This window comes from Podarcis filfolensis, assembly GCF_964270895.1.
Source record: "Podarcis filfolensis genome assembly, chromosome: 1".
Lineage (NCBI taxonomy): Eukaryota > Metazoa > Chordata > Lepidosauria > Squamata > Lacertidae > Podarcis > Podarcis filfolensis.
The window spans coordinates 104,248,544-104,274,245 of NC_139604.1; the positions used below are offsets into that span (position 1 = coordinate 104,248,544).

Genomic DNA, 25,702 nt, shown 5'->3' on the forward strand with positions numbered 1-25,702 from the left:
CTAAAGAAAACATGAGAGAGGGACCATGGATTTTTTATATATATAGCTCACACACTTTATTTTAGGGTCTTTATTAATTACTTGCATTGGCAAACTGAAATTCAAGCTTTTTGTTTTTTAAAAAAATCCAGTGTCGATTCTTGAACAGTTCTTTTACATCTCAAAAGAAGAAACCTGGAATACACGACTGGCTTAAACAATCATTTTTACCATATGGGCTCTGGTGTGGTGATTCATCAACTGCAGAAGGAAATAATGATCATGGAAGCATAATTTGATATGAAAAGTTTCCAAGAAAGGAAGCACCAGGGTATCTCTAGATGTCAGGAGGTGTAAAGAGAATGGGTGGGAGGATAAAAAATTGAAATGATAGCTTTACAGTACAGTCTGCTTGGTTAGCATGAACTGCAGAGCAAGTCGTGTTTTCTTTTTTTCATGCAGCACTGCCTAGTAAATTGAATGTTTATGCTTGGGTAATTGTGCAATACATTATTTAAGAAGGCTTCCTATAATAGTTTAAAAGAAAGGGGGAAAGTCTGTGTAAATATCACATAAGCAAATTGTCTAATAAGAAATGGGCTTTCTCATGGTCTTCTGCATTTCAACCAGAGGAAGGGGGTGAGTTTAAAGCATAATATCCTAATATTCTTTCCATACATAACAGCTGGAAAAGGTACCCTTGCAGAGTTTCTGTAGAGGAGTGATATTGCAACTTTATACTCCTTTAAAATGACATCAACAGTAGCAACTTTGCATATCCCAGTGCACTATTACCTAGCATCAGAGTGTTTGAGAGAAGGGAAGAAACCTTGGATTAGTTAAGAAAAATCACTTTGGTTCTTCAGATTTTTATTTTTTTTAAGGACAGAAGAACTTGTGAGATTTCTGAGTTAATTTCAGGAAATCCTGGAAGAGCTCATTCATCTCTGCTGAAGTTCTTACAAGGTTTGGAATACCAAGAAAGCTTTAATGCATAATTACCTGGCCCAGTTTGTAATGGTTCTGCTGTATTCTGAACTAAGTGCCAGAGAACAACTGAGATCTTCTCCAGCTTGGAATGTACAATGAGGTTCTGAGCATGGTCAGCATGCAACACCCAAAGCCAGCCAGCTACCTTATAGCTAGCTACATGCAGAAAATGCTAACTACCGTATTTTTTGCTCTGTAAGACTCACTTTTTCCCTCCTAAAAAGTAAGGGGAAATGTGTGTGCGTCTTATGGAGCGAATGCAGGCTGCGCAGCTATCCCAGAAGCCAGAACAGCAAGAGGGATTGCTGCTTTCGCTGCTCAGCGATCCCTCTTGTTCTGGCTTCTGAGATCCAGAATATTTTTTTTCTTGTTTTCCTCCTCCAAAAACTAGGTGCATCTTATGGTCTTGTGCGTCTTATAGAGCGAAAAATACGGTAATTACCGTGGATGCATGGCTAGCCACTGAGCCAATTAACCTTTTGTTTGTTGAGTATCTTCTCTCAATGGTTCCTTGCAAATGTTTATGTTAGTATTGTCACTCATGCAGACATAAAATCCTCTTTCCCCATTTTCCTCCCTATTGGGAGGGGTTGGTTGAATTTCCAGGTGGCTCTCCACCATACAGTGGTACCTCGGGTTAAGAACTTAATTTGTTCCAGAGGTCCGTTCTTAACCTGAAGCTGTTCTTAACCTGAGGTACCACTGTAGCTAATGGGGCCTCCCACTGCTGCCGCCGAGCGATTTCTGTTCTCATCCTGAAGCAAAGTTCTTATCCCGAGGTACTATTTCTGGGTTAGCAGAGTCTGTAACCTGAAGCGTATGTAACCTGAAGCATATGTAACCCGAGGTACCACTGTAATTTGTTCTGGGAATGGCAACTCCCAGGAGACAATATAATAAAGCACATGTACACAGCACTATTAGACCACATATGCCAATATTATGAGCCACGAGAGAACTCTCAGAAAGCGGATGTATTTCTGTCTGCCACCCGCCAAACACTTGCATGGAAAAAGCTTGTAATTTCCAAGCTCATATTAGATCAACTTAAGGGAGGTTTGCCTGCCTCTAAAGCTCACCAGCTAAATAACATGAGTGGTATTTGAACCTATTTCATCAGTCTGAGTCCAGCACTCTCCTTTTCTATTCCAATTTACATTGGTGAAAAACTTCACTGATAATGTTAATAGCATGAACCAGTCGTTTAACCAACCTAAAATTTTTCTCTTTTCAATGTGCCACGCAGCTTCTTCTAGCCCATAATCACAGTATTTGTCTGTAACTGGCAGGGTAACTCTCATCACCCCATTGAAACAGCCTGTGTGTAGCTTGGTAGTACTCATGAATGCTGCTTTGCTCTTTGAGACGCTAGTGGCTGCAGTAGGTACAGATGCTTTTAATCAATTATCAATTTTATATAGAACATAATTATATCAATTATATACTAGCTCTGCTGTTTCCTAGAGTAACAGTTCCTGTCTATGGAAACCACTGTCACCGCCAGCGGGTTGCCATATGTCTTCTTGTTCCGGGACACATCCTCTTTTTCATGGATAGAGTTGTCATAGCGATCCAATAGAAGTCGGCAAATGTGTCCTCTTTTTTGCTCTTCAAAATAAGGCAACCCTACGGGCTCTGATCTTTCATTTTTTAAAGTAAGACTCTAGTCAACCTAGAAGGAATGCTATACAGCAAATGTGCAGGTACCCTTCTAACCATTTTTGTGTGAAATGAGCCTAAATCCTAAATAGCTACTGTTTCGCTATGTCCTTTAGTGCACCTTTCTTGCTTCTGTATTATTTTCTCTGCTGTTTGTCCTTCCGTTTCCCCTAGCAACCAGGATGCATCTTTCCCGTGGTGGGTTCAGTCTGAGATCAGGTAGTCCCTAGAAGTTATTTTCTGCAAATACTACTACACAGAAAGCGTGGGTGGATGCAGGAGCTAAATAATTCATTAAGAATTATCTGTATGGTTATCTTACAGTATAGTACATCTGATGTCCTTTTAAATGTGTTGTGGATGGAAGGGCTTATTGGTTTGTTTCTGCTGGTATTTGTATTCTGTATTTTGTCTTTTTATATTGTAATTTTGTGTTGTGGACTGCCTTGAGATCTATGGGAATAGGGTGGTATACTAAATAAATAAATAAATAAATAAATAAATAAATAAATGGATAATGGTATACATGTCTACTTAGAAGTAAGTCTCTTTATGTTTAATGGGGCTTACTCCTCGATAAGTGGGAACAGGATGGCAGCAAAGGCATTGGTATAGGATTGGCAGTGGGGGGGGGGACAGAATTTTGGTGTCTTTAACAGTGGTGTGGCAGGCAGAAATTCAACATGTTTAGCCTTTCCTGGTATGGAAATACGATTAAGAAAAGATGCACAGGATCCACCCATTTGCTGCTCTGTTTTCTTTGTTTTGCTGCCTGTCAGCAGGGGTGGGCTTTGGTAGTACGGTGCCCTAAGCAAGGACAAATTTTTTTGGGGCCCCCCATAAATATTTCTTATTTTCACGTCCTCCTCCATCTCGCCTTCTATTCTGCATGCCCTTGGCATGGAATAGGTAGTGGGAAGCTACTTGAGAGGCTTTTAAAATATGTGTGTGTTGGGCTATAACCATTCTGAAGTTATAGAGAGTGTCTTAAAGAAATCATGTTTAATTACCTAAGACATCCCTGCCAAAGCAGTTTTGTAAAACTTGCTTGTTAGTACACATTTTTTAAAAAGATGATTCAGTCTATGTGTAGTCGCAAAGGGAAAATATTTCTCGAGTGACGTGGATATCTATATGCCTGACGATGCTAATATGCATAAGCAGGGGTTTACAAACCTTTTATGCCAGAGGATTCAGCTATTACGATTGTTGCCAGAGCATGAATAGGATCTCTTAAGGGGCATTGATGTGATATTTATAGCAGTGGTAGGGAAGGAAGGCTATGTATGTGTATTCCCAGTGTGACGTGTTGTAATTTCATGAGTGTGTTTGCCTATCCCTATAGATGTCCACAGAGGTTGTGCATATGGAGTCAGGACTGGTACCATAGTGTGTGCAGCAGCTGGAAGCTATAGGTGCAAGTTAACAGAAGGATCACTGTGAGCGAAGATGGGTTAAGGTGCTTCTGCAGTTGCCGTTGGTGACGATACAAGCGGCAAACAAGCTGCAACTGTACAGCAGGCAGATTGTGAAGCACAACATCCCCACTGAGCCCGACTGCTGCGCTGCCCATAAAGTAAGCATGGAAGCAGCTGCTACCACTTCCTCTCAATTGTTCAAGGCTTTCTCTCAATAGCCGCCGCTACCCGGAGGGAGAGGGCTAACAGGTGAGCAGGGGATGCCAGTGACTCCATGCTCTTGCCTGTTCTCTCCCCCTGGGGGAAGGTAGCCAGGCAGAGGAAACGTCATTTCTGCTCATCTCTCACCTGCTCTCTTGCAAGCAGCTCCAGCCAGTGCGCCTTTGCCATTTACACTTCCTCGGACAAGCGTGCTGCAGCAATGCTACAAGGAACAGTCGCTGTTTGCTCACCTGTGCATATCTCTCTCTGTGCTTGTGTGTTTGGATCCAGCAATTGGGATTGGGCCCACAGTTTGGACTGACTGCAAGGGGGTGGAGGTGGGTCAGGTCCCACCAAGCATGTTGCTGGGGCCCCACAAAATCTGGAGCCAAGCAGATTAGACAGGAGGATGGGGCACATTTGGGGTTGAAGGACGAAGCATGTGGTGGAAGGCAGAGAAGTGAAATGGTAGGTTACAGTGAAGTAATCGCTTGTAGGGAAAGGTGGGGAAGTGAGAAGGGCAGCTCCGAATTTAGGGCGGTGCTGGCGGTTCCCCAGCTGCGGGGGTACAAAATTGAGAAGATCCATCAGTGAGCAGATCCATTTGGGGGCGCCAAATTTTGGCATCGCACGCGGCGCCATGTTAGGAAGATCACCAAAGTCCTCCCCTATTTGGGGAGGGGGGTGTCGGATGTCGGAACACAAATCGGCACGAAACATCTGGATCGGCCAAGGCTGCGCTAGGATGTCCGCTCTGAGGGAGGTGGCGCTGAGAAGATAAGGAGAGGACGAAACAAATGGGGGGGGGGGAGGCATGGTTGGCTCGAAGGTGAGCGCGCCAGTGCCCGCCTGGGCTTCCAACTTGTGGCTTTTCCCCGCGAGGAAGAAGAGGAGGCTGAAGCGGCACCACAAGAACCCGGGTCGGGTTACCACTTACCAGAGGAATCCCGCTCGCCCTCCTCGACTACTGACTGACTGAGGAGAGCGGGAGAGCGCCTGGCCCTCTGGAGCAGCTTGGCGGGAACTGGAGGCGAGAGAGCGAGAGCAAGGAGAGAGGCGCGCCGGCGCCGCCTCCCGCTCGCGTTCCCCGCCTCAGCCTCCTCCCGCCTCCCCTTCGTCGACTCTGACGCGCCTCCTGCCGCCTATTAATCATCCCTCCGAGCCGGCAGGCTGCAATTAATGCCAATCGGACTCACGGCGGCGCCCGGCTCCCTCTTCTCCTGCTTCTGGACGGCTCTTTCCCGCGCCGCTCCTCAGATGCTGCCAAGCTGCGTGAGGAGGAGGAGAAGCAGCGCAGCGGCAGCCGGAGAATGCTGACGCCCTCCTGCCGCCGGCTGGCCCGAGCGCGGGCGGCGCTGTGAGCCCGGGCCGACGGGGCGGAGGATGGCCCCTGCGCCCGGCTGGTCGCGGGCGCTGCTGGAGGCATGGACCCGGCGGCGGGCGCCAGGAACTCCTCGGGCGCCGCCAACGGCACGGTGAGCGGCGGTGGCGGCAGCGGCGGGAGCGAGTCTCAAGGCAGCAGCGCCATCCTGATCTCCTTCATCTACTCGGTGGTGTGCCTGGTGGGTCTGTGCGGCAACTCCATGGTGATCTACGTGATCCTGCGCTACGCCAAGATGAAGACGGCCACCAACATCTACATCCTCAACTTGGCCATCGCCGACGAGCTGCTGATGCTGAGCGTGCCCTTCCTGGTCACGTCGACGCTGCTGCACCACTGGCCCTTCGGCTCGCTGCTGTGCCGCCTGGTGCTCAGCGTGGACGCCGTCAACATGTTCACCAGCATCTACTGCCTGACGGTGCTCAGCGTCGACCGCTACATCGCCGTGGTGCACCCCATCAAGGCGTCGCGCTACCGCCGGCCCACCGTGGCCAAGATGGTCAACCTGGCCGTGTGGGGCCTGGCCATCGTCATCATCCTGCCCATCATCATCTTCTCCAAGACCGAAGCCAACACGGACGGCACGGTGGCCTGCAACATGATGATGCCCGAGCCCAAGCAGAAGTGGCTGGTGGTCTTCGTGGTGTACACGTTCCTCATGGGCTTCCTCTTGCCCGTGGTGGCCATCAGCCTGTGCTACATCCTCATCATCGCTAAAATGCGCATGGTGGCGCTCAAGGCCGGCTGGCAGCAGCGCAAGCGCTCGGAGAGGAAGATCACGCTCATGGTCATGATGGTCGTCATGGTCTTCGTCATCTGCTGGATGCCTTTCTACGTCGTGCAGCTGGTCAACCTGTTCGTGGAGCCCGACGACGCCACCATCAGCCAGCTGTCGGTCATCCTGGGCTACGCCAACAGCTGCGCCAACCCCATCCTCTACGGCTTCCTCTCGGACAACTTCAAGCGCTCCTTCCAGAGGCTGCTGTGCCTCAGCTGGATGGACAACGCCGCCGAGGAGCCCGTCGACTACTACGCCACCGCCCTCAAGAGCAGGGCGTACAGCGTCGAGGACTTCCCCCAGGACAACTTCGGGGAGTCCGGAGGCATGTACAGGAACGGGACGTGCACCTCCAGGATTACAACCCTCTGAGGACAGGCCTCGCCGCTCTCCCCCACCAGGAGAGGAAGGCCGGATCCGGGGAGGGGACGGGGGTCGAGAAGAGGGGGCGCCAATGGGTCAGTGCAACCCCCAGGAGGTTGGTGGCTCGAGCCCCCCCAGGGACGACAGGAGTCCTGCGTTGCAGGGGTTGGACTAGATGAGCCCGGGGGTCCCGTCCAACTCTGCATATGATGTAGCTAGAGAGAGCAGCACTGCACTGGTTGCCCATCACATGGGGGGAATATGTGCGCGCGCGCGTCCTTTCTGCTCAGTTGAACCCGGGCACCCCTTCCCTCTTACCTGCAGTTGCTTTGGACACCCTCGTCGATCAATCCACAGCTCGCCCAGCAAGACTTTGGTTCCCACCACCACCACCTCCCCAGCGCTGCGCTTTGGGTACCAGGCCATTGAGTGTGGGTCGGTTTGTGGGTCGCTTGTGATTTCTTTCTTTCTTTCTTTCTTTCTTTCTTTCTTTCTTTCTGCCCCCACCCCTCTCCCGAGTTGCTCCTTTTGTCCACGTCACCTCTGCTCTAGTTGCTGGTGGCAGATCACAAGCTGAGGTCCGTTGCCTTCAAGGCCCCCTGGGAAGAAGAGACGTGGCTTTTTTGTCAACCAAATCGAGACCTAGCTTGTCTTTATTTGTTTAAGCGGCGTTTGCTTACTAAGAGAGAGGGATGGAGGGGGAGAGGTGCTGGGACTCCAAGTTAGCCCTCTAATTTAGAGGACCCAACCAATAAACACAGGTGTGTGTGTGAGTGTAATTTCTCACTTCTGAGGCTGGAAAGCACTCTTAACATGCTCAGAGGGCGCTCACATAGACTGGCCAGAGGGGCATTAAACGAGCCTTGCTTTGTTGCCTCAAACTCCTCCAAGTCTCAGAAATCCTGTTTGGCAAAGCGAGCGCACAACTAGGCGCGCGCCTCGAGCGCTTTTCTCTTCTCCCGAGAGGCGGAGGAAGCCAAGAGCTTCCCAAACGCAGGAGGCAACCGACCCCTTTGCAAGAAAACAGTCCTTGGGGCAGCATAGATCTTCGATCTGTCTGTAGGCAGCTCCGGAAAAGTGCGAAGCTAAATACGGTGTCGCTTGCCCACACCCCGCCCCTGGACACGAAATTTCTGTTTGGCATTCAGCGGCGCTCAAGGGGAAATGGCAATCCGTTTGGAAAGGGAAAGGAAACCGGCCTGCTGGAAAGCCAGGCGATTATGTCGTTATCTCGCGGCAACAGCAGGCTGCTGATAAGAGCGAGATAAATAGCTTTCCCTACACCCACCCGCACCTTCCTCCGTGACAGTCGAGAGCCCGGGCGCCGGGCGCTCCCAGCGATGTTTGATCTGGGAAGCGTAGCGCTGTGTGGGTACATATCATAAAGGTGTGTAAACAAAGGAGGTTAAAGAGCTGCCAGGACTGTGTGATAGGCGGCGTCAGCGGTACGAGGGTGGGAAATTAAGGGGGCTCCTTCTGTTTGGAGAAAAGAATTGGTGAGTCAGACTAAAGAGACAGTTTATCTTAAAGACTTTCCTTTTTTTAAGGGTGCCAAATTATTTCAGCTACAATGCACAAAGTACTCCATACTAGGTAGTAAATCTGATGGACTTCTGGGGAACGGGCCATTATTTAGTAGTTTGGGGAAACTATTCAATGGTAAAGGGACCCCTGACCATTAGGTCCAGTCATGACCAACTCTGGGGTTGCGGCGCTCATCTCGCTTTATTGGCCGAGGGAGCTGGCGTACAGCTTCCGGGTCATGTGGCCAGCATGACTAAGCTGCTTCTGGTGAACCAGAGCAACACACAGAAACGCCATTTACCTTCCCGCCCGAGCGGTACCTATTTATCTACTTGTACTTTGACGTGCTTTCAAACTGCTAGGTTGGCAGGAGCAGGGACCGAGCAACGGGAGCTCACCCCGTCGCAGGGATTCGAACCGCCAACCTTCTAATCGGCAAGTCCTAGGCTCTGTGGTTTAATCCACAGTGCCACCCACGTCCCATTCAATGGTAGCTTAAGATAAACCAATAACATTCAAGACAAATCAAATTGCCTTGCCAAAAGAATCCTAAGGCTCACTTCTAGATGGCCTGGAGACGCTCACAGGAAGGGTCTGATGTAATAAGCTATAGCTACACCCTCTTGTCTGGCTCCAGCCTTTTCATAAGTGACACACCATCTATACTTTTTGGACACCTCCACGAAGTACACACGGGCTGCCAGGTGTAATGGGCATTGCTGCCCCTGGAGGCTTGCCTGGGCGGTATTCTTAGTAGAATCAGGAGGGATATTTCCAATATCACTAGGGACTTAAGGAGGAATCTAAGACCAAGAGAACTGCCAAACTGGGTCAAGTCAAGTGGACCCATTTGACCAAACGTCCTTTCTTTGAAGCAACCCAGGAGGAGACCCTACAATAAAAACAAACTGTACAGAAACAAGGTGCTGGGGTAGGGAAGGATCCAGCCCATTGCTACCCCACCCCATTTCCAAGCTGCAGGAATTTGCTGAAGCCCCTTCCCACTTTTGCCTTTGCAGCCCTCTTCAGCATTAATTTGTAATACACTGTCTAAGTGCTCTGCTGTCTGTTCCATTTCTGGGACTCCTGTTTTTAAATGTGAGACCAATCAGGTTTTTATGTTACTCAATATACTTGTGTTTCTGCTCTGTGAAAATTATTCTCTTTAAAACTGTTTTCTTTTGGAACAGCTTTTGATGTGCAGCAGTTTTTGGTAATTATTCAAAAGCTGAATTAATAACAATTCACAGGTTGGAATTGTTCAAGAAACTCTCTGGGGGGTGGGGGGCTGTAATCTTGGGGGAAATTCCTTTTTGTTCCTTACATTTCTGTGTCCTGTCTTTTGTTTCTATTATTGTTGTTCATGTCCATGTCTGGAAAACCAACAATGTTTTGTTTCATATATGGCAATAGCTAAAGTGCAATCCCTCATACTCCTTCCTGTTTTAAAATAATCACAGGTATACAGTCTGATAAAATATATCATTTTGCCTTTTATTTTTACACCGTTGCATAAAATTGATGCAAAATGGAAGACACTGTACTCCGGTGATGTACTTCAACTCTTTCCCACTAAATGTACTCTTCCGATGATCGGGAACACTGAAAATTGCTTAAAAATATGTACCCATAATGTTAACAACAACTTGTAATAAGTAGCCTGAATATTACAGCTATAGTTGTCTGGTACCCTTAATGAAAGGACCAAATTTTCTCTCTGACTGCAATGCTGTTAAATTATACATTTCAGGTGTAAAGCCAAAAAAAAGTAGGAGATGTGGTTTAACAGTGCTGCTTGCGCACTTTTTTTCTGAGATCCCTGCTCCAAATAGCCTCAGTTTGGCTGGACAATGCCCTTAAGTCCCACTGACGTTTAATGAATTAAAATTGCAACTCCCCCTTTCTACAAAGTTGCCGAATGTCATAGGATTGCATTTATCCCACTGAAATCTTCAAGATTTAAAATTATTTAAATTTGGCTGGATTGTGTGCCTTGAATTTGGTCTGTGGCAGTAAAAGAAAGAGGGAAAACAAAAGAACAGAGGGGATAGGAAAGGGGTTAATGTGTGCAAATGAAGCAACATGTACTTTTGCCTAATTTCACTTGGGGGTGTCAAAAGGCAGGCTGAATGTAATTTGGACAAGCCCCCCATTGCCCCCATTTTATACAGCAATCCTATCAAATGCTGCACAGAAACTGGTAATGATGTTGATTCATGGAACTAAAGGGGGGGGGAGTAAGTTCAATTATTGGGGTTAGAGACAACTAGATTATTTCAATCACCAACACAGAAATTATTGATTCATGCTTAAATATTTCAGTCTGAATTTCAGTTCCCTCATTTTTCTGTAGATTATTCATCTGAAACCATTTTTATATGTTTGCTAATTGTACCTTGCCTCCCTGAAGAGCTTATTTAGAGAAGCTCCCCTTTCAGTGTATTAGCTCACATGCCACCAAATAGAAAGGGGGGGGAAATCAGCAAATTGTTCACAACTGACAAAACCTCCATTGTGCCAATTTTTAATTAACGTATTTATTTTTATATTTTTTGAATGACTTTTCAAATCTGGGTCACTGTTTCTTTAAGAGGGTTTCAATCTCTTACGCTGTCATTTCCCCCTAGCAATACTGTAATTCAGTGTTAGCTTAATAAAGAGATGTATTAAACAATACTCTGCAATCCATTTTCTACCGCTTCTGTACAATTGCTCAACTGGCTTGATCCTGAACAGCTACTGAGAAAGTAAATTTCATTCAGTGTATACACTGAAGATAAGAAGATAAGACATTAAATAACACCACACTTGTTTATTTTTCGCCATCACGCAAATACACTTTGACAAGTGGGTGTTCTGCACTAGGCAGACTAAACCAACACAGATACAGGAGTTTAGCCGAATTGTCCAGCCTTTGTGTGGGAGACCATAGACACATAACAAAGATATTGAACTGCTAATATAAGACACTGTTGGTCATGATTGCCTATGGACAAAGAGGGCTATTACATTATTCCTGCTTTTTCTTCTTTTATGTTTGGCAATTTGAATGGGAACAAATATGATTTGATACTGGAAGCACTTACAAAGGGGCTGCAGTGGGGCTGTTTCTCCTATGGGGAGACTTTACAGCAGGAAAACATTAAAGTTCATAGAAGCACATGTTAAATTTCACAGAAGAAGGCACTCTTCCCTTGAGAGAAAGCAGCTTTTGATGTTTGTTTACCATACCAAAGCCTCTGCAGCTGTTTTTCATTGTGTTTTGTTTTAAGTTTGGGCACAGAAATAAAGTGCTAGCCCAACTCTCTAAACTACCCTGAACCATCATCCATGGCTGCTAGTTGATAGCTATGCTCTGTCTCTACGTTCAGTATGTTTCTGAATACCAGTTGCTAAAAATTGCAGAAGGAGAGAGTGTTCTTACACTCGTCACGTTTGTGGCTTTCCCAAAGGCATTTGGTTGGCCAATGTGAGAACAGGATGCTGGACAAGATGGGCCATTGGTCTGATACAGCAGGTTATTCTTACATTCATATCCATGTGATTTTAAACAGATGCAATACTGATTATCAAAAAATGGAAAGATACAATGATTTAGGAGGAGGGACTTAAAAAAAAGAAGCATCTAAACAAGGGTGGATAATCATGTCACTGTTTGGAGATGAAAGCAATAACCAAGGTTATCACCATGTATGTTTGAATTATGGTGCTGGAGGAGACTCTTGAGAGTCCCATGGACTGCAAGAAGATCAAACCTCTCCATTCTGAAGGAAATCAGCCCTGAGTGCTCACTGGAAGGACAGATCCTGAAGCCGAGGCTCCAATACTTTGGCCACCTCATGAGAAGAGAAGACTCCCTGGAAAAGACCCTGGTGTTGGGAAAGATTGAGGGCACAAGAAGAAGGGGGCGACAGAGGACGAGATGGTTGGATAGTGTTCTCGAAGCTACCAGCATGAGTTTGACTAAACTGCGGGAGGCAGTGGAAGACAGGAGTGCCTGGCGTGCTCTGGTCCATGGGGTCACGAAGAGTCGGACACGACTAAACGACTAAACAACAACAACATGTATGATTTATTAGAAACCCTAAGATAAAACTCGCCAGACAGAACAATTTCCCTGCCCCTTGCATGCTGTTCTGGGGGGCTGTGCGGACATCCCCCCCCCACCAGCCAATTTCTTGGGGGGGGGAGGGGATAAGCCCCACTGTGTAAGCCAAAGCCCTTAACATGGTTCATTAGGTGAATCCTGCTCTTTGTATTCATGCGAAAAATAGACATTTATTAATATATTTTAAGAAAGCATGGACTGCGTTATATAAAATATGTAAGCAGTAGACAAAAATATATACAAATATAAAAGTTAAACTAAAAAAACCAAATTGCACGCCATATGAAATTGTTCGTTGTATTCTTGTAAACGTTCCATAATGTTGCTGCAACCCCACTTGAGGGTCCTGTTGCTGATAAATACATGCTGAATGCATGGCTCTGCCCGCAAGGCCTCGTCATCTCAGCACAGGGACAGCAAGGCAGTCTCTAAGATAACTTGGTGCTGAGTTGTTTAAGTTTTTATAAACTAAAACAAAGATCTTAAACACGGCCCAGTAGACATCTCACAAATGGTATCAGGTTTTAGTGATAGGCACAGACCTGTTAAATTAGTTACAATCCTTAAATAAGATGTGCTGTGCCAGCAAAATAATTGCTTAGCTTATAGCTTACCAGCTGCTACACCAGCACAATATCACAAAACATTCCATTGGCGCTGCATGCCAAAGCACCAGGATTAAACCCTTAGTTTCGGATTCAGGGTGGCGGCTGCTCGGTTAAACTGTACTGCAGCATTTCCCCAGCATAAACAATTTGCCTTCCTTTTTAGAACCACCAGGGAGGCGGGTGGCGCTGTGGGTTAAACCACAGAGCCTAGGACTTGCTAATCAGAAGGCCGGCGGTTCGAATCCCCGCAACAGGGTGAGCTCCCATTGTTCGGTCCCTGCTCCTGCCCACCTAGCAGTTTGAAAGCACCTCAAAGTGCAAGTAGATAAATAGGTACCGCTCCGGCGGGAAGGTAAACGGCGTTTCCGTGTGCTGCTCTGGTTCGCCAGAAGCGGCTTAGTCATGCTGGCCACATGACCCGGAAGCTGTACGCCGGCTCCCTCGGCCTTTAAAGCAAGATGAGCGCCGCAACCCCAGAGTCGGTCACAACTGGACCTAATGGTCAGGGATCCCTTTACCTTTACCTTTAGAACCAAAGCATCCTTAATTACAGTAGGATAAGATACTGATATAACTGAAGATTAGTAAGTTCTATTGGAATAGAATACATTTGTGCATGAGCAGGGCCGTCTTTAGCAGATGCGGCACCGGGGTGCAAATATCCACCCAGCGCCCCCAAATTACCACGGATTTGGGGGGGGGAGCGAAGGTGCGCACTGCCAGCCATGGGCAGGGGCGCAACTCTCCCCCATGCCTCTGTGGGAGAGCAATCCTCACAGAAGCTTGGGAGGTAAGCTGCATGGCCGCCAGCCATATGTTCGACGGGGAGCAGCTGGCAGGTGTGCAGGGAGAGGGGAGGCCGCTGGCAAAGCCGCGCAGCTCCCCCACTCGCTGGGTGCCCCTGAGAGGCTGGCACCCTGGCGCAACGAACAACTAAGCCCTATGGGAAAGACGGCTCTGTGCATGAGTAAGGTCTGATTCATGCGTTCTGCTGCTGGCATGGTTTTTCCTTCAGAACAAGGTCCATATGGCAAACTGGGTGTATGAAGTGAACAGCAGGGTCTCCAGCAGAAAGGGAAGTTTTTAATGTTTGATGTATTGTTGCATTTTTATATTTTGCTGGAAGCCACTCAGAGTGGCCGGGATGGTGGTGGTGGTGGTATTTATTATTATTATTATTATTATTATTATTATTATTATTATTATTAATTTCAGAAGTGATGCTTAATGCATGTGGGATGAGGAGTTTGAGTAGATGCAATCAAACTCCACCATCTATAATCATGCGTGTGATTATAACGTTTGTAGGGTCCTAACTGGACAACAGGCAGTGATTGAGTTCCATCAGATGCAGATATACAGAATTTTGATTTTCCTAAGTAGCCCTCTTTCGAGGGTGGGGGAGATTTTGTATATTAGGGTTCAAAAAGATCTCAAACTGATGGATTCCTTTAAGAAATTTCTCATGTATTGTCATTTTTCGGTATCCCAGCTCAGGATTGCATAGTTTTTAAAGCACCCCTTGTAACCTCAAAATATTTAATGCAAATGTATTATGAGCTGCCCTTAATTTCAATATTCATTGAAAACAAATATTTCAAAATATGCACATTTTGATTCAGAACCTAGTCACCATGAAGACAGCACACTGAAAAATGCAAGCAGGAGTTGATGGTTTCATTTCATTTGCCTGAAATGGCAGGGTTTGAAATAAATATTCCCATTATGATACCCACACACAAAAATCATATCCAAGAAACAAAGAAATAATAAATGCATAGAATAAACTTCATTCCTGAGAAAGAATTGATTTATGTTTGGCCTCCGCTATTTCTAGGCTCTAGAACTTTATCAGTCTCCAGGGATTAGCCATTGAGAAAATGAATCACAAATCTATGGAGGCAAATAAAATATTTTCTTCTCATTATGCATTCAACACTGCAGATTTCTCTTGTGCAGAATCCCACTGGACTAATAGCTAGAGACCCAAGTTTATAAAAAGAAAAATGCATGTTCAGCCATTAACTCTCTTGCAAAGAAAATAGGAGTGTACTGCAGACTAAGAGTAGTCAAAAGCCAAGGCACAAGGAATAAGAGACTGAAGTTGCTCGGCTTGATCAGCCAGTGCCCGCCAGATGCTGGTGGACTACACTTCCCATCAGCCTTAGCCCATATCACCAATGGTCAAGGATGATGATGGGAAATGTAGTCCAGCAACTTCTGGAGTACTTCATATTGACTACCCCTGGACTAGAATACTGAATACAGTGGTACCTCAGGTTAAGAACTTAATTCGTTCTGGAGGTCCATTCTTAACCTGAAACTGTTCTTAACCTGAGGTACCACTTTAGCTAATGGGGCCTCCCGCTGCTGCCGTGCCGCCACCACGCGATTTCTGTTCTCATCCTTAAGCAAAGTTCTTAACCTGAGGTACTATTTCTGGGTTAGCGGAGTCTGTAACCTGAAGCGTCTGTAACCTGAAGTGTCTGTAACCCAAGGTACCACTGTATTAGAGGTTTAAGTTTTCTTCTGATAAATTATTTGCCTGGACAATGCACACACGGTGGGTGGGGGTAGTAGTCCAAGTCTACCGCTTGTCTTTATTACCAGACCTATCACCCTTCCCTCTGCTTCACCCCAAATACTGTTAATTCTTGCAGTAGAGGGCCTGCAACATAAATTGAGGTCCTATGGGTACTTGAATCTCTCATCTTTGCTTGGGAGTGATGAGGTTGATGGCGGGTAGGGATTTTGATGTGGATGATAAGAGTTGGATTGGCAGAGTCCATACGGGATTGCAAAACAGGGATTATTAAAATGTCTCATGACTAATTTAAGCCCACTGATTTCTGTGGATCTGCTCTGACTATGATTTTCTGGGCCATCCTAAACACAGGAAGATGGCATACTTTATGCCACCGTAAATTAAGATGGCCTAAAGGGTGCCAGATCCTTTGCTAGTTCAGGATGCTCAGGGAGGGGAAAACACTGGTCAAGCTGGCCCTAGCCCAGTGGGGTGGAAAGAAGCCACTGAAATGGGAACTGGGCCCAACTGCTGACACACAGAGGAGAGATCCCAGGTGTCATTATCCGGTTTGGATGAACTGTGAGGTCACACATAGATTGTTCACGAGGAGCAGTGCACAATTGACAGCAGAGGAACTTGCCAACACGCAGTCCGCACAGAGCTGAAGGGCTGTTCCTTGGTTATCCATCCACATTCACATTAAGGCCAAGGGGGAGAGACAAACAAGTTGATATGGTTGAGATTCTAGAAACTGATTGATTCGACCACATGGATTAGCTCTGACCAAGTTCTTCAAAGCATGCGAGATACGTATAATTAAGCTGCTTCAGTTTAGCTCCTAGTTAACATTCACAGCAGGTAAACAGAAACATAATATTTTGGTTTTGCCTTTGGAGGAAAGTGCATTGGAAGTTTTAAGTGTTCCATTTGATATTTGCTTTCTATTATTAGCTCTATCTACAATTTCGAGTTTGCTTTGAAAAAATTAAACTAATGAATGCAGCACACTGTATTGTTGCATCTTTAAAAATATAATTAGCAAATTAAAAGCAAACAAGCATAGATTAAAATCTATTACTCTTTTTCCATTCACACAGCGTGATGGCAATTGCAATTTAGTTTTCCCTAGCTCAAAGGAGGTATTTAAAAAAAACAAAAACACTTTATTGAAGTTTTCAACAGAAAGATAACTGAACAGTAACAGTAAAGTAAGGAATGCAAACTGTAATATATAGAATTGGGTAGAACTGGTTAACAAAATAGTCATCATAGTATAGACTACAGAAAGTGATTTGGCAAACACAGAGCGAGAAAACACAAAGGAAAAATATTACAATCAGTCTTAGGACAACTTCTGTTCAGTTCTTCCCAATCGCTACAAGAAACGTCCTTTATAGTGCTGGGAGGCATCTATGCCTTCCTAGATGGGGAACTAGTATACAGGCAACTACCAGTTGTGCTCTGTCCCCACACACATTGGCAGAGCACAATACCCTCCCCCCCGTTACACCCCGCTCCATTATGCCTTGTTGTGCCCCATTTTCCGGCCACTTTCAGGTCTGCAATGATGAGCCTGTGTGTGGTCACGTGTCCATCGGACGGGCATAAAATGGTCACTGCCTGTATATAAACGACAAGAATTGCATCTCTTGAAAAGAAGCTTCGCAAACCTAGCAAGTCACCTTGTGCATTATCATGGCATTCTACACTTTAGTTTTAGACTAAAGTCTAAATGGGAAACTGGTCGCTCTCCAGAGGTTGCTGGGCTCCAACTCCCATCAGCCTCAACCAGCATGGTCAGTGGTCAAGGATGATGGGAGTTGTAGGCCAACAACCTTGGGTGGGCTGCGGGTTCCCCATCCCTAAGTTATAGGAAGATGGGTAATTTTTGGAGCAAGTACACTTGAATTAGATTAGACTTTAGTCTATGTTGTAATTACATGTGTTTTATCACTTTTGTAAGCAAGTCTTCCACCAATAGAGAAACCCATTTTATCCCCACAACACCCTTATTTCTACACACAGGCATCCCTGCACTCTATCTAAGATTCTAACTGCGATACCACACTGGCTCTTGAATATGATTCTATGACAGCTTTATTTTTAAATTGCCAATTAAATTTTCTCTCAATTACATTTTGGTTGTTATTGGAAAAAGGAGACTGGGTAGATGCAAATATATGCTTTCCAGACACTAAAAACTTGTAATTCCAACTAAGTCAACAGAAGCTCCAAAGATTTGACTCCAAGAACTTAATAGAACATCATTTTCCACCTTTTTCAAGCTGGAGATAGAATTTACCCAAGGCTGAAGCTCCTTATGTTGAGAGACAGCATTCTTGGGAGACCTGCTGAGTACACTGTACTTCTACCTCCATATCTTGAAGATAGGCACAGTCTATAACATATTGTTACCAGCCATCTCAGTCTCCACTGAGCGGTGCAGGATTCCAGGGGTCTTGGCATTCAACTAGTTTTTGTGTTTCTTTTGGGGGAAATGAGGCACAGTGGAGGCTGTATTGTCTTTATGAAATACGGCTTATCTTCAGATATTTACACTTGAGTCTGGATGGAGAGAACGTTCTGAGCAATACATCTCACGAGCAATACATCTTACAGCAGTGCAGCATGTGATTCAAAAGCAGCCAAAACACCATCTGTGTGTCTCCTCCACACAATTTGTCTGTCCCTCAGCCTGCATGCCCTCTGGCTTGACTCTTCTCTCCCACCCCCACCCCTTGCTAAAAATGTGATGCAAGCTTTGTGTAAAAAGGACATTTTTTCCTGTGGTGACATCACACCCCCTATAACCCTGGCAACTTCCCCTTCCCAACTTTGCTATTTATTGTCTTTTGCTAACTAACTAACGCACATCTGGGGGAGGGACTCCACCTCCCGCTTCTTGACTGAGACTGAATGTCCCACCTTTTGCCAGGATAGTGACTCTGCCATTTTGCTTTTGTGCTTTGATAGCACCTTGATCAGGCAATCTCACAAGGAAGCTGGCTTGGCTTATTTTTTTTAGGCCTTACTAAATCCATCGATCAGACCCCACATTTACTAATTGCAGAAAGTATGAGAACTTAGAACCCAGGAATTTTAGGAGGCCCTTGTCCCCTGCAAACCCATAACAATATTTTATCACAGTTTTTTTTTTTTTAAATATATTTTATTAATTTTCCATATATTCATATCATATTAACAGTTTACAATAAATTTTCGATTTTTAGACTTCCTTCAGCTTCTCTGCCAATCGTTCGAATTCTAATTTTTTAATACACATTTCCAAATTTTTATATTACCTTTATGCTTACCCCCCTCTTATATTTTGCTTTTTTGCAATATTTCTTATTCTATTACAGAGCTTCTTTAAATGCCACTAACGTTATTTCGTTATCACTTATACATTGCCAATAGTCTGCTAATTTTTTCCAGTCCTCGATAAACCTTTGATCTCGTTGATATCTGATCTTCCCAGTCAGTTTATCAAGTTCTGCATAGTCCATCAGCTTCGTTCTCCATTCCTCCAACGTTGGTATTTGTTCTTGTTTCCAATTCTGGGCCAATAGTATTCTTGCCGCTGTCACTGCATATTGGAAAATTTTGTGATCCTTTCTGTTTATTTCATTACCAATTATTCCTAAGAGGAAAGCCTCTGGTTTCTTAACAAATGTATATTTCAACATTTTTTTCAATTCGTTATATATCAACTCCCAGAAGCTTTTCACTTTCTTACATTCCCACCACATATGGAAAAATGTACCATCTTTTTCTTTACATTTCCAACACATCTTACATGTTTTGTACATTTTTGCTAGTTTTACTGGTGTGATATACCATCTATATATCATTTTCATAACATTTTCCTTTAATGCAGTGCATGCAGTAAATTTAATACTTTCATTCCATAGTTTTATCCAATCATCAAATTGTATGTTATGTCCAATATCTCTGGCCCATTTTATCATGACTGATTTAACTTCTTCATCCTTTGTGTGCCATTCCAGCAATATTTTGTACATTTTGGATAAATTTTTGTATTCGTTATTTATTATTTCTATTTGGAATTTAGAATCCTTCTCTGCATATCCATATTCTTTAAGATCTTTCTTAAACATTTCATTTATTTGAAAATAGTGCAGCCAATCATACACAAATTCTTTCACTTCTTCATAGGGTTTCATTTTCCATTTCCCCCCTTCTTTAATGATCAAATTTCCATATGTAATCCAATTCTTTCTCATATTAATTTTTTTAACCGTCATAACCTCTAATGGCGACAACCAGTGTGGAGTTTTTGTTTCGAGTAGGTTTTTATACCTCTCCCATATTTCTATTAACGGTCCTCTGAAAATGTGGTTTCCAAAACCTCTATGGATTTTCTTCTTTCCAGCCCATAAATATGCGTGCCATCCAAATCTATTGTCAAATCCTTCTAAGTCCAACAATTCCGTATTTTCTAATTTTATCCATTCCTTTAACCAACAGAGACCTGAGGCTTCATAATACAATTTCAAGTCTGGCAAGGCGAAGCCTCCTCTTTCTTTTGCATCAGTCAGTAATTTAAATTGAATTCTTGGCTTCTTTCCTTTCTTTTATCACAGTTAGGAACATAGGAAGCTGCCTCATATTGAGTCAAACCACTGGTGCATCTACAGCCATGAAGCTCCACAGGACACAGAAAAAACGTTTGTGTGGTGGGGTATGTTTCTTTCCCCAATAACTAAGGAAAAATTACAATTAGAGATAAAAGAAAGAAGGGGAGAGACAACGGCCAAAAAATGTTTTATCTTGCAATAACACATGAATGCTTTCTAATCTAAGCCTTCAAAACAGTGTTTTACTGCACTTTAATTATGCTACAGTGTTATTAGAAAGCATTCTGAGGAATTAGTGTTCTATAATTACAATTCCTGAATACTGTAGACACATCCAACTCTCAAATCATCTGACCTGTTCCAGATTCTCAATCTTCTGCAAGAATTTATATAATAATATAAATTAATGCCTTTTATTAAAGGAACAGTATTTCAAACCCTCAAAGTGTCCCTATTTTCCAGGGACGGTCCCGGATTTACAGAAGCTGCCCTGGTTTTTTATTTGATCCCTGGATGTCCCACTTTTCCTTAGGGCGTCCCTATTTTCTTCAGAGAAATGTTGGAGGGTATGGAGTTATCCAACTCCCCACCCCCATCCTGCCATCTGAAGGCAGCCCTGTATAGGGAAGTTTTAAATGTTTTATTATGCTTATATATACATTGGAAGCCACCCAGAGTGGCTGGGGTAACCCAGCCAGGGGTATATATAGTGAACTTCTTCTTCTTCTTCTTCTTCTTCTTCTTATTATTATTATTATTATTATTATTATTATTGAATAGGATGTCTCTATTTTTATCAGAGAAATGTTGAAGGGTATGATATTTTGAGTTCCTTGTGTTAGATGACAATCTAACATTCACCTCATCAGTAAAACAGGAATAACAAGCAATTAATTTAAATTCTTTTCCTCCAGGAAAGAGCAACATGACCCAATTTCAATATTCATTTCTGATATGGAAAATCATCTTGAGATTATTTTAGTTTTTTCTATTTCATGTATAAAATACTCCCCATTAAATGCACACCCACATGGTGACAGCAAATATTGTTTACCATTCAAAGCAAGTGACTTGTGGATTCTCACGCCATTTAGTTTAACACTTTCAAAGATACGAACTGTGTTATGCATTGATGGGCTGGAATATGTTTAATGAAATGGAAAATGCATCATTTTCATCAGGGAGCCAATTAAGGCTCAGTGGGAGCTACAGGGACACATTTTGGTAGTAGAACTGTTGGCAACGTAAAGGTCCTATGTAGGTTGCTCCAGATGGTTATGTAAAAAAACCCCTAGATTGCACGTACAAGACAAAAAAATTCAGAACACATTGATCTCTGCAGCTCAGAAAATCAATAGTACAGTTAAAACCTTTCTTCTTCCTATCATCCCGGCAGGTTTGCATATTATTTGACAGAAACAGCTAGGAGAGCTGAAGCACCAAGTTCTAAATATTGTTGAATAGGAAGGAGTTCTTAGGAAGTTCGTTGGAGTTTTTGGGAAGATTGGAAAAACATTTTGTTTAAACCTACTTTTAATTGTGTATACACATGCACACCCTTATACTGTCCTTGAGGGGGGGAAAGCTGGCTTGGGTAAATGCGATTTAAATCTATTTGCAAAGTATGTGCTCTGTCCATTGATCTGTGGGCCATGATACCAATCCAAGGTATCATTGTGAACAATTTCATGGTTACGTCAGGGATAGGATATATTTTTCATGAAGAACATCTTCCTTTCTGAGCAACCTTCCAGGGGCCACACGGCAGTGGTGGATGGGGTTAAAGGCCAAAGTGAACACAACAATAAATGGAACTTTTACCTTTGTAGTTGGCTTATTTCTTCACACTCACTTACCCCATCAGGATCCAAGAGCGCATTCCAGCCAGGCATAAATATTCAGGAAGGGTGCAGAGCAGGCTTGGGGGAGGGTGTGAGTTGGGAAAGTATGCGCCTGGGGAGCACTCCAAGGGCCAGATGAAGGCCCCAATCTATACTGTACGTTTAGAGCAGTATCATACAAATTTAAACAGAGATTGTTTCCCCCAAAGAATTGCAGTTTGTTTGTGGGGTGTGAAACACAGATAGCAGTCAAATACAACATTCCTAGACTGAACATGAAAGGGGATGTTTGCACCAGCCAGCAGAAAACTTCCCATTTCTTCCTGGGCTGGGACAAACTTCCTCTACATGTGACTAGAGGTGGGCATGACCTTACCTGCTCAGGTGACAAAAGCACCTGGGACACAGCCCTCTCTCTCTGACTTCATTCGTCGTAGAAGCAACAGCTCCTCAGCTAGAGATGCCCTGTTGGCTTCCAGCCAACAGAGCACAAAGGGACTCTCTCCTTATGGGATAGATTCCAGTGTATATATTTTGTAACCTAAGTCTGCCTTCAGGGATCCAACTGTGAACTGAAGGTACTGTGAGTAAACTTCTTTTATTGACTTTAAATAAGATTGTCCTGTCTATTCTTTTTAAGGGGGAGATAAGGGGACTTACCAGGAACCCTATTTTTAGAAGCTTAAACGAGCTTGCAACAAGCTAACCGCTGTGCATTTAAAAAGGGGAATGTTAAAACTCTGCTAAGTTCTAGAACTTGCTAGCGCAAGTTAGGAAGGATATTAAACAATATATCCTCTCCTGCCTCTCTGAACATTCCCACATTGTTAATGGCGCTATTCCCTTCACAAAGCTGCACTTTACAGAGTTCCCCTGGAAGAGTCCCACTCTGGGAATTGCAGCTCTTAGCTATGGGAACCTGAAGTGCCATGATACTGTTTTGAATGTATAGTGCAGATGCAGCCAGAGCAGCCAGGAACATAGCTGTCAATGTTTCCCTTTTTTTTAAGGGAAATTCCCTTATTCCGAACAGGATTACACGCAAGAAAAGGGAAAAGTTGACAGCTATGGCCAGGAAGGGTGCATTTGAGGCCTAGGCCTGATCTCAGGCCTGGTTTATACATCACTCGCCTGCCATCCTTTTTTTTATATATATATAAATATTTATTAGAGTTTTCAATTTTATACAAACAAAAAAGAAAAAGAAAAAAAATATTTAAAACAAATCAATTTCAATATCAATTTTCAATAACATATTTCCTTGACTCCCTCATACCTCCCCTTCTTGTTTTCTAGTTCAAATTGTTTATCCAGCAAATCCTAATCTCTTAACATTCCATTTAACTAACCCCTTATTTTCCAATCAACTTCTTAAATTTTGTAACTTAAACAATATTTATATCAATTCTTTTTACCATAACAGCTAGAGACCACATAAATTCAATCCAGCATCTTTCAAAGTTCATTAATTTTGCAATGTTTCTGTAAATAGTCCTTAAATTTCTTCCAATCTTCTTCTGCCGACTCTTCTCCCTGGTCGCGGATTCTGCCAGTCATTTCTGCCACTCCCATACAGTCATCCATCCTTCTAATAATAAGTAGTAACAAAGATTCTGACTGTACTTCATTTGGCTTGAAGAGGATTATTTGAGTTTCATCTTAAGGACATCCATGCCTCACCTCTAAGGGGAACCAAAAACGCTTCAGAAAGAAAAAGAACAGACTCCCAGTGCTACAGATGCACTCATGAGGAAACTCACATTTATCTAATTAATACGGTATCTTATTAATGAATAAGTTGAATGGCTGGACTAGATGAATGGCTTACTATTCATCTAGTCTATTACTATTACTATTCATCTAGTCTGTTACTATTACTAGTATTTACTAGATGAATGGCTGGACTAGACTACATCAGAGTAGACCAAGCCCTCTGGACAATGACTGCCTGACTTCTATGTCTGATGTATCACCAGGACCATTGCTACACTGCAAGCATTAAATAAGCATCAGTCATTGCAGCAGTATATTTATCTGCTTATGAGGATTACATGGTACAATAATACTAATTTAGAACTGGCAGAATTCTAATCGTCCTTCCAAATAATCATTGCTTTCTGCCTGGAAGACTACCTGCGATCCCAATCAAATCTACTCATATATATGTGTAGTAAACAAAAAAAGATGGCTATCTATATTTTATTGGTTCAAATTAAACAATACTGAGCTTTTGAATAAAACAGGGATGGGGAGTCTATGGTCCTCTAAGTGCTATCCTTTATATCATGCCAACAGTCAGAGATGAGGGAAGTTGTAGTCCAACATGTGGATGGCCAGTTTTTTGGCATGTTCCTATAGTTACATTAAAAACAGAACATTCACAAGCACAGGAATGGGAGTTTCACCTCACACCTTAATTACATATCTTTAGGTGCCAGGTGAAAACATTCCTCTTCTCCCAGGCCTTTGGCTAATCAAACAATCTATGGCTATTTAAACTATAGAGGGGGTTATTGTTTTGTTTGCTATTATTGCCTGGATAGCTCAGTTGGTTAGAGTGTGGTGCTGATAATGCTAAGGTTGCAGGTTCGATCCCCGTATGAAACAGCTGCATATTCCTGCATTGCAGGGGACTGGACTAGATTCCATGTTTGTGTTATGCATTTCTCTGTTTTGATACTGTAAACTGCCTTGTGATTCTTAGAAGGGCAGTATATAAATTTAATTAATTAATTAACTCATTGAACTCAATGGGACTTATGAATAGGCATGCATTGTATATCCTATAAGACTGCACTTCATGTACATTGAACATGGGTATACTGCACTTCAGTTGTTCTGTCAATATTTAATAAAAGTTTTCCAATTATATAAGCAAAATTTCCCGCTGTTTCCCTTTCTTCACTGCCATATAATTTGTAAGCTGTGACATGAAGGCATATTCAAAGCATTCATTTTCTCATTCCACTCTTAAAGGGGTGGATAGGGATTCTGCAATGTTTTGCATAACTTCAATCATACATAAAACGAGTTCATAACAGTTTGAAGATCTCTTCTGTATCCATAGAAAAAGAATTACATGGTTCAAAGAATGCTCTATCATTTCTTTTACATGCTCCATTTCTGTTGTCCTTTTTAATTGCTACCTTGATCTTTTTCTAAAACTTCCTCGCAACAAGGCAGATCCACCAAAAAGGCATCCTTTTCACAACAAAAAAGCTATATCCCAACTTGTCATGAGCGTAGTTATCTCTTAAATTAACATATAAAGAGGAATTATTGCGATTTTATTTTCAAAATTCCAGATATAAACTCGCATATAGATCACCTAAGACCTTGTCTACAGCATATATGACACCATGCCACAGTATAAATAAAAAAAGAAATGATAAAAAGTAGGTAGGTAGTAGATGAGAGGATAGCAGGAGCTGGGACCGAGCAACGGGAGACTTAACTGTCAGGGGTTCTTTACCTTTAGGTAGATGAGAGAGGTTTCATCAGATTTGCACTCATTTGATTTGCCGGTACAATTTAATATATTAATTTTGACACGTCTGTCTTTTATCAGGGAAAGAACAAACATTTGCAGCACATGTGTGATTACTGGCTTACATTTTTTTCCAGCAATCAAACTACAGTATTTTGTCACTGGAAAACATAACAGCCAAATCTATCCATCACCAGAAGCACATCTGTTGCAATAACAAGTACTGCCCAGCAGAAGGTG

The 25,702-nt window shown here is 43.4% G+C and overlaps 1 protein-coding gene across 1 annotated transcript; it reads left to right on the forward strand.

The window, feature by feature from the left end:
• Nucleotides 1-1,414: 1,414 nt before the first annotated feature.
• Nucleotides 1,415-10,969, forward strand: SSTR1 (somatostatin receptor 1). The gene has a single exon (XM_083618850.1). The coding sequence runs from the start codon at nucleotides 5,672-5,674 to the stop codon at nucleotides 6,776-6,778; it is 1,107 nt and encodes a 368-aa protein (XP_083474976.1). The 5' UTR covers nucleotides 1,415-5,671; the 3' UTR covers nucleotides 6,779-10,969.
• The last annotated feature ends 14,733 nt before the right edge of the window (nucleotides 10,970-25,702 follow it).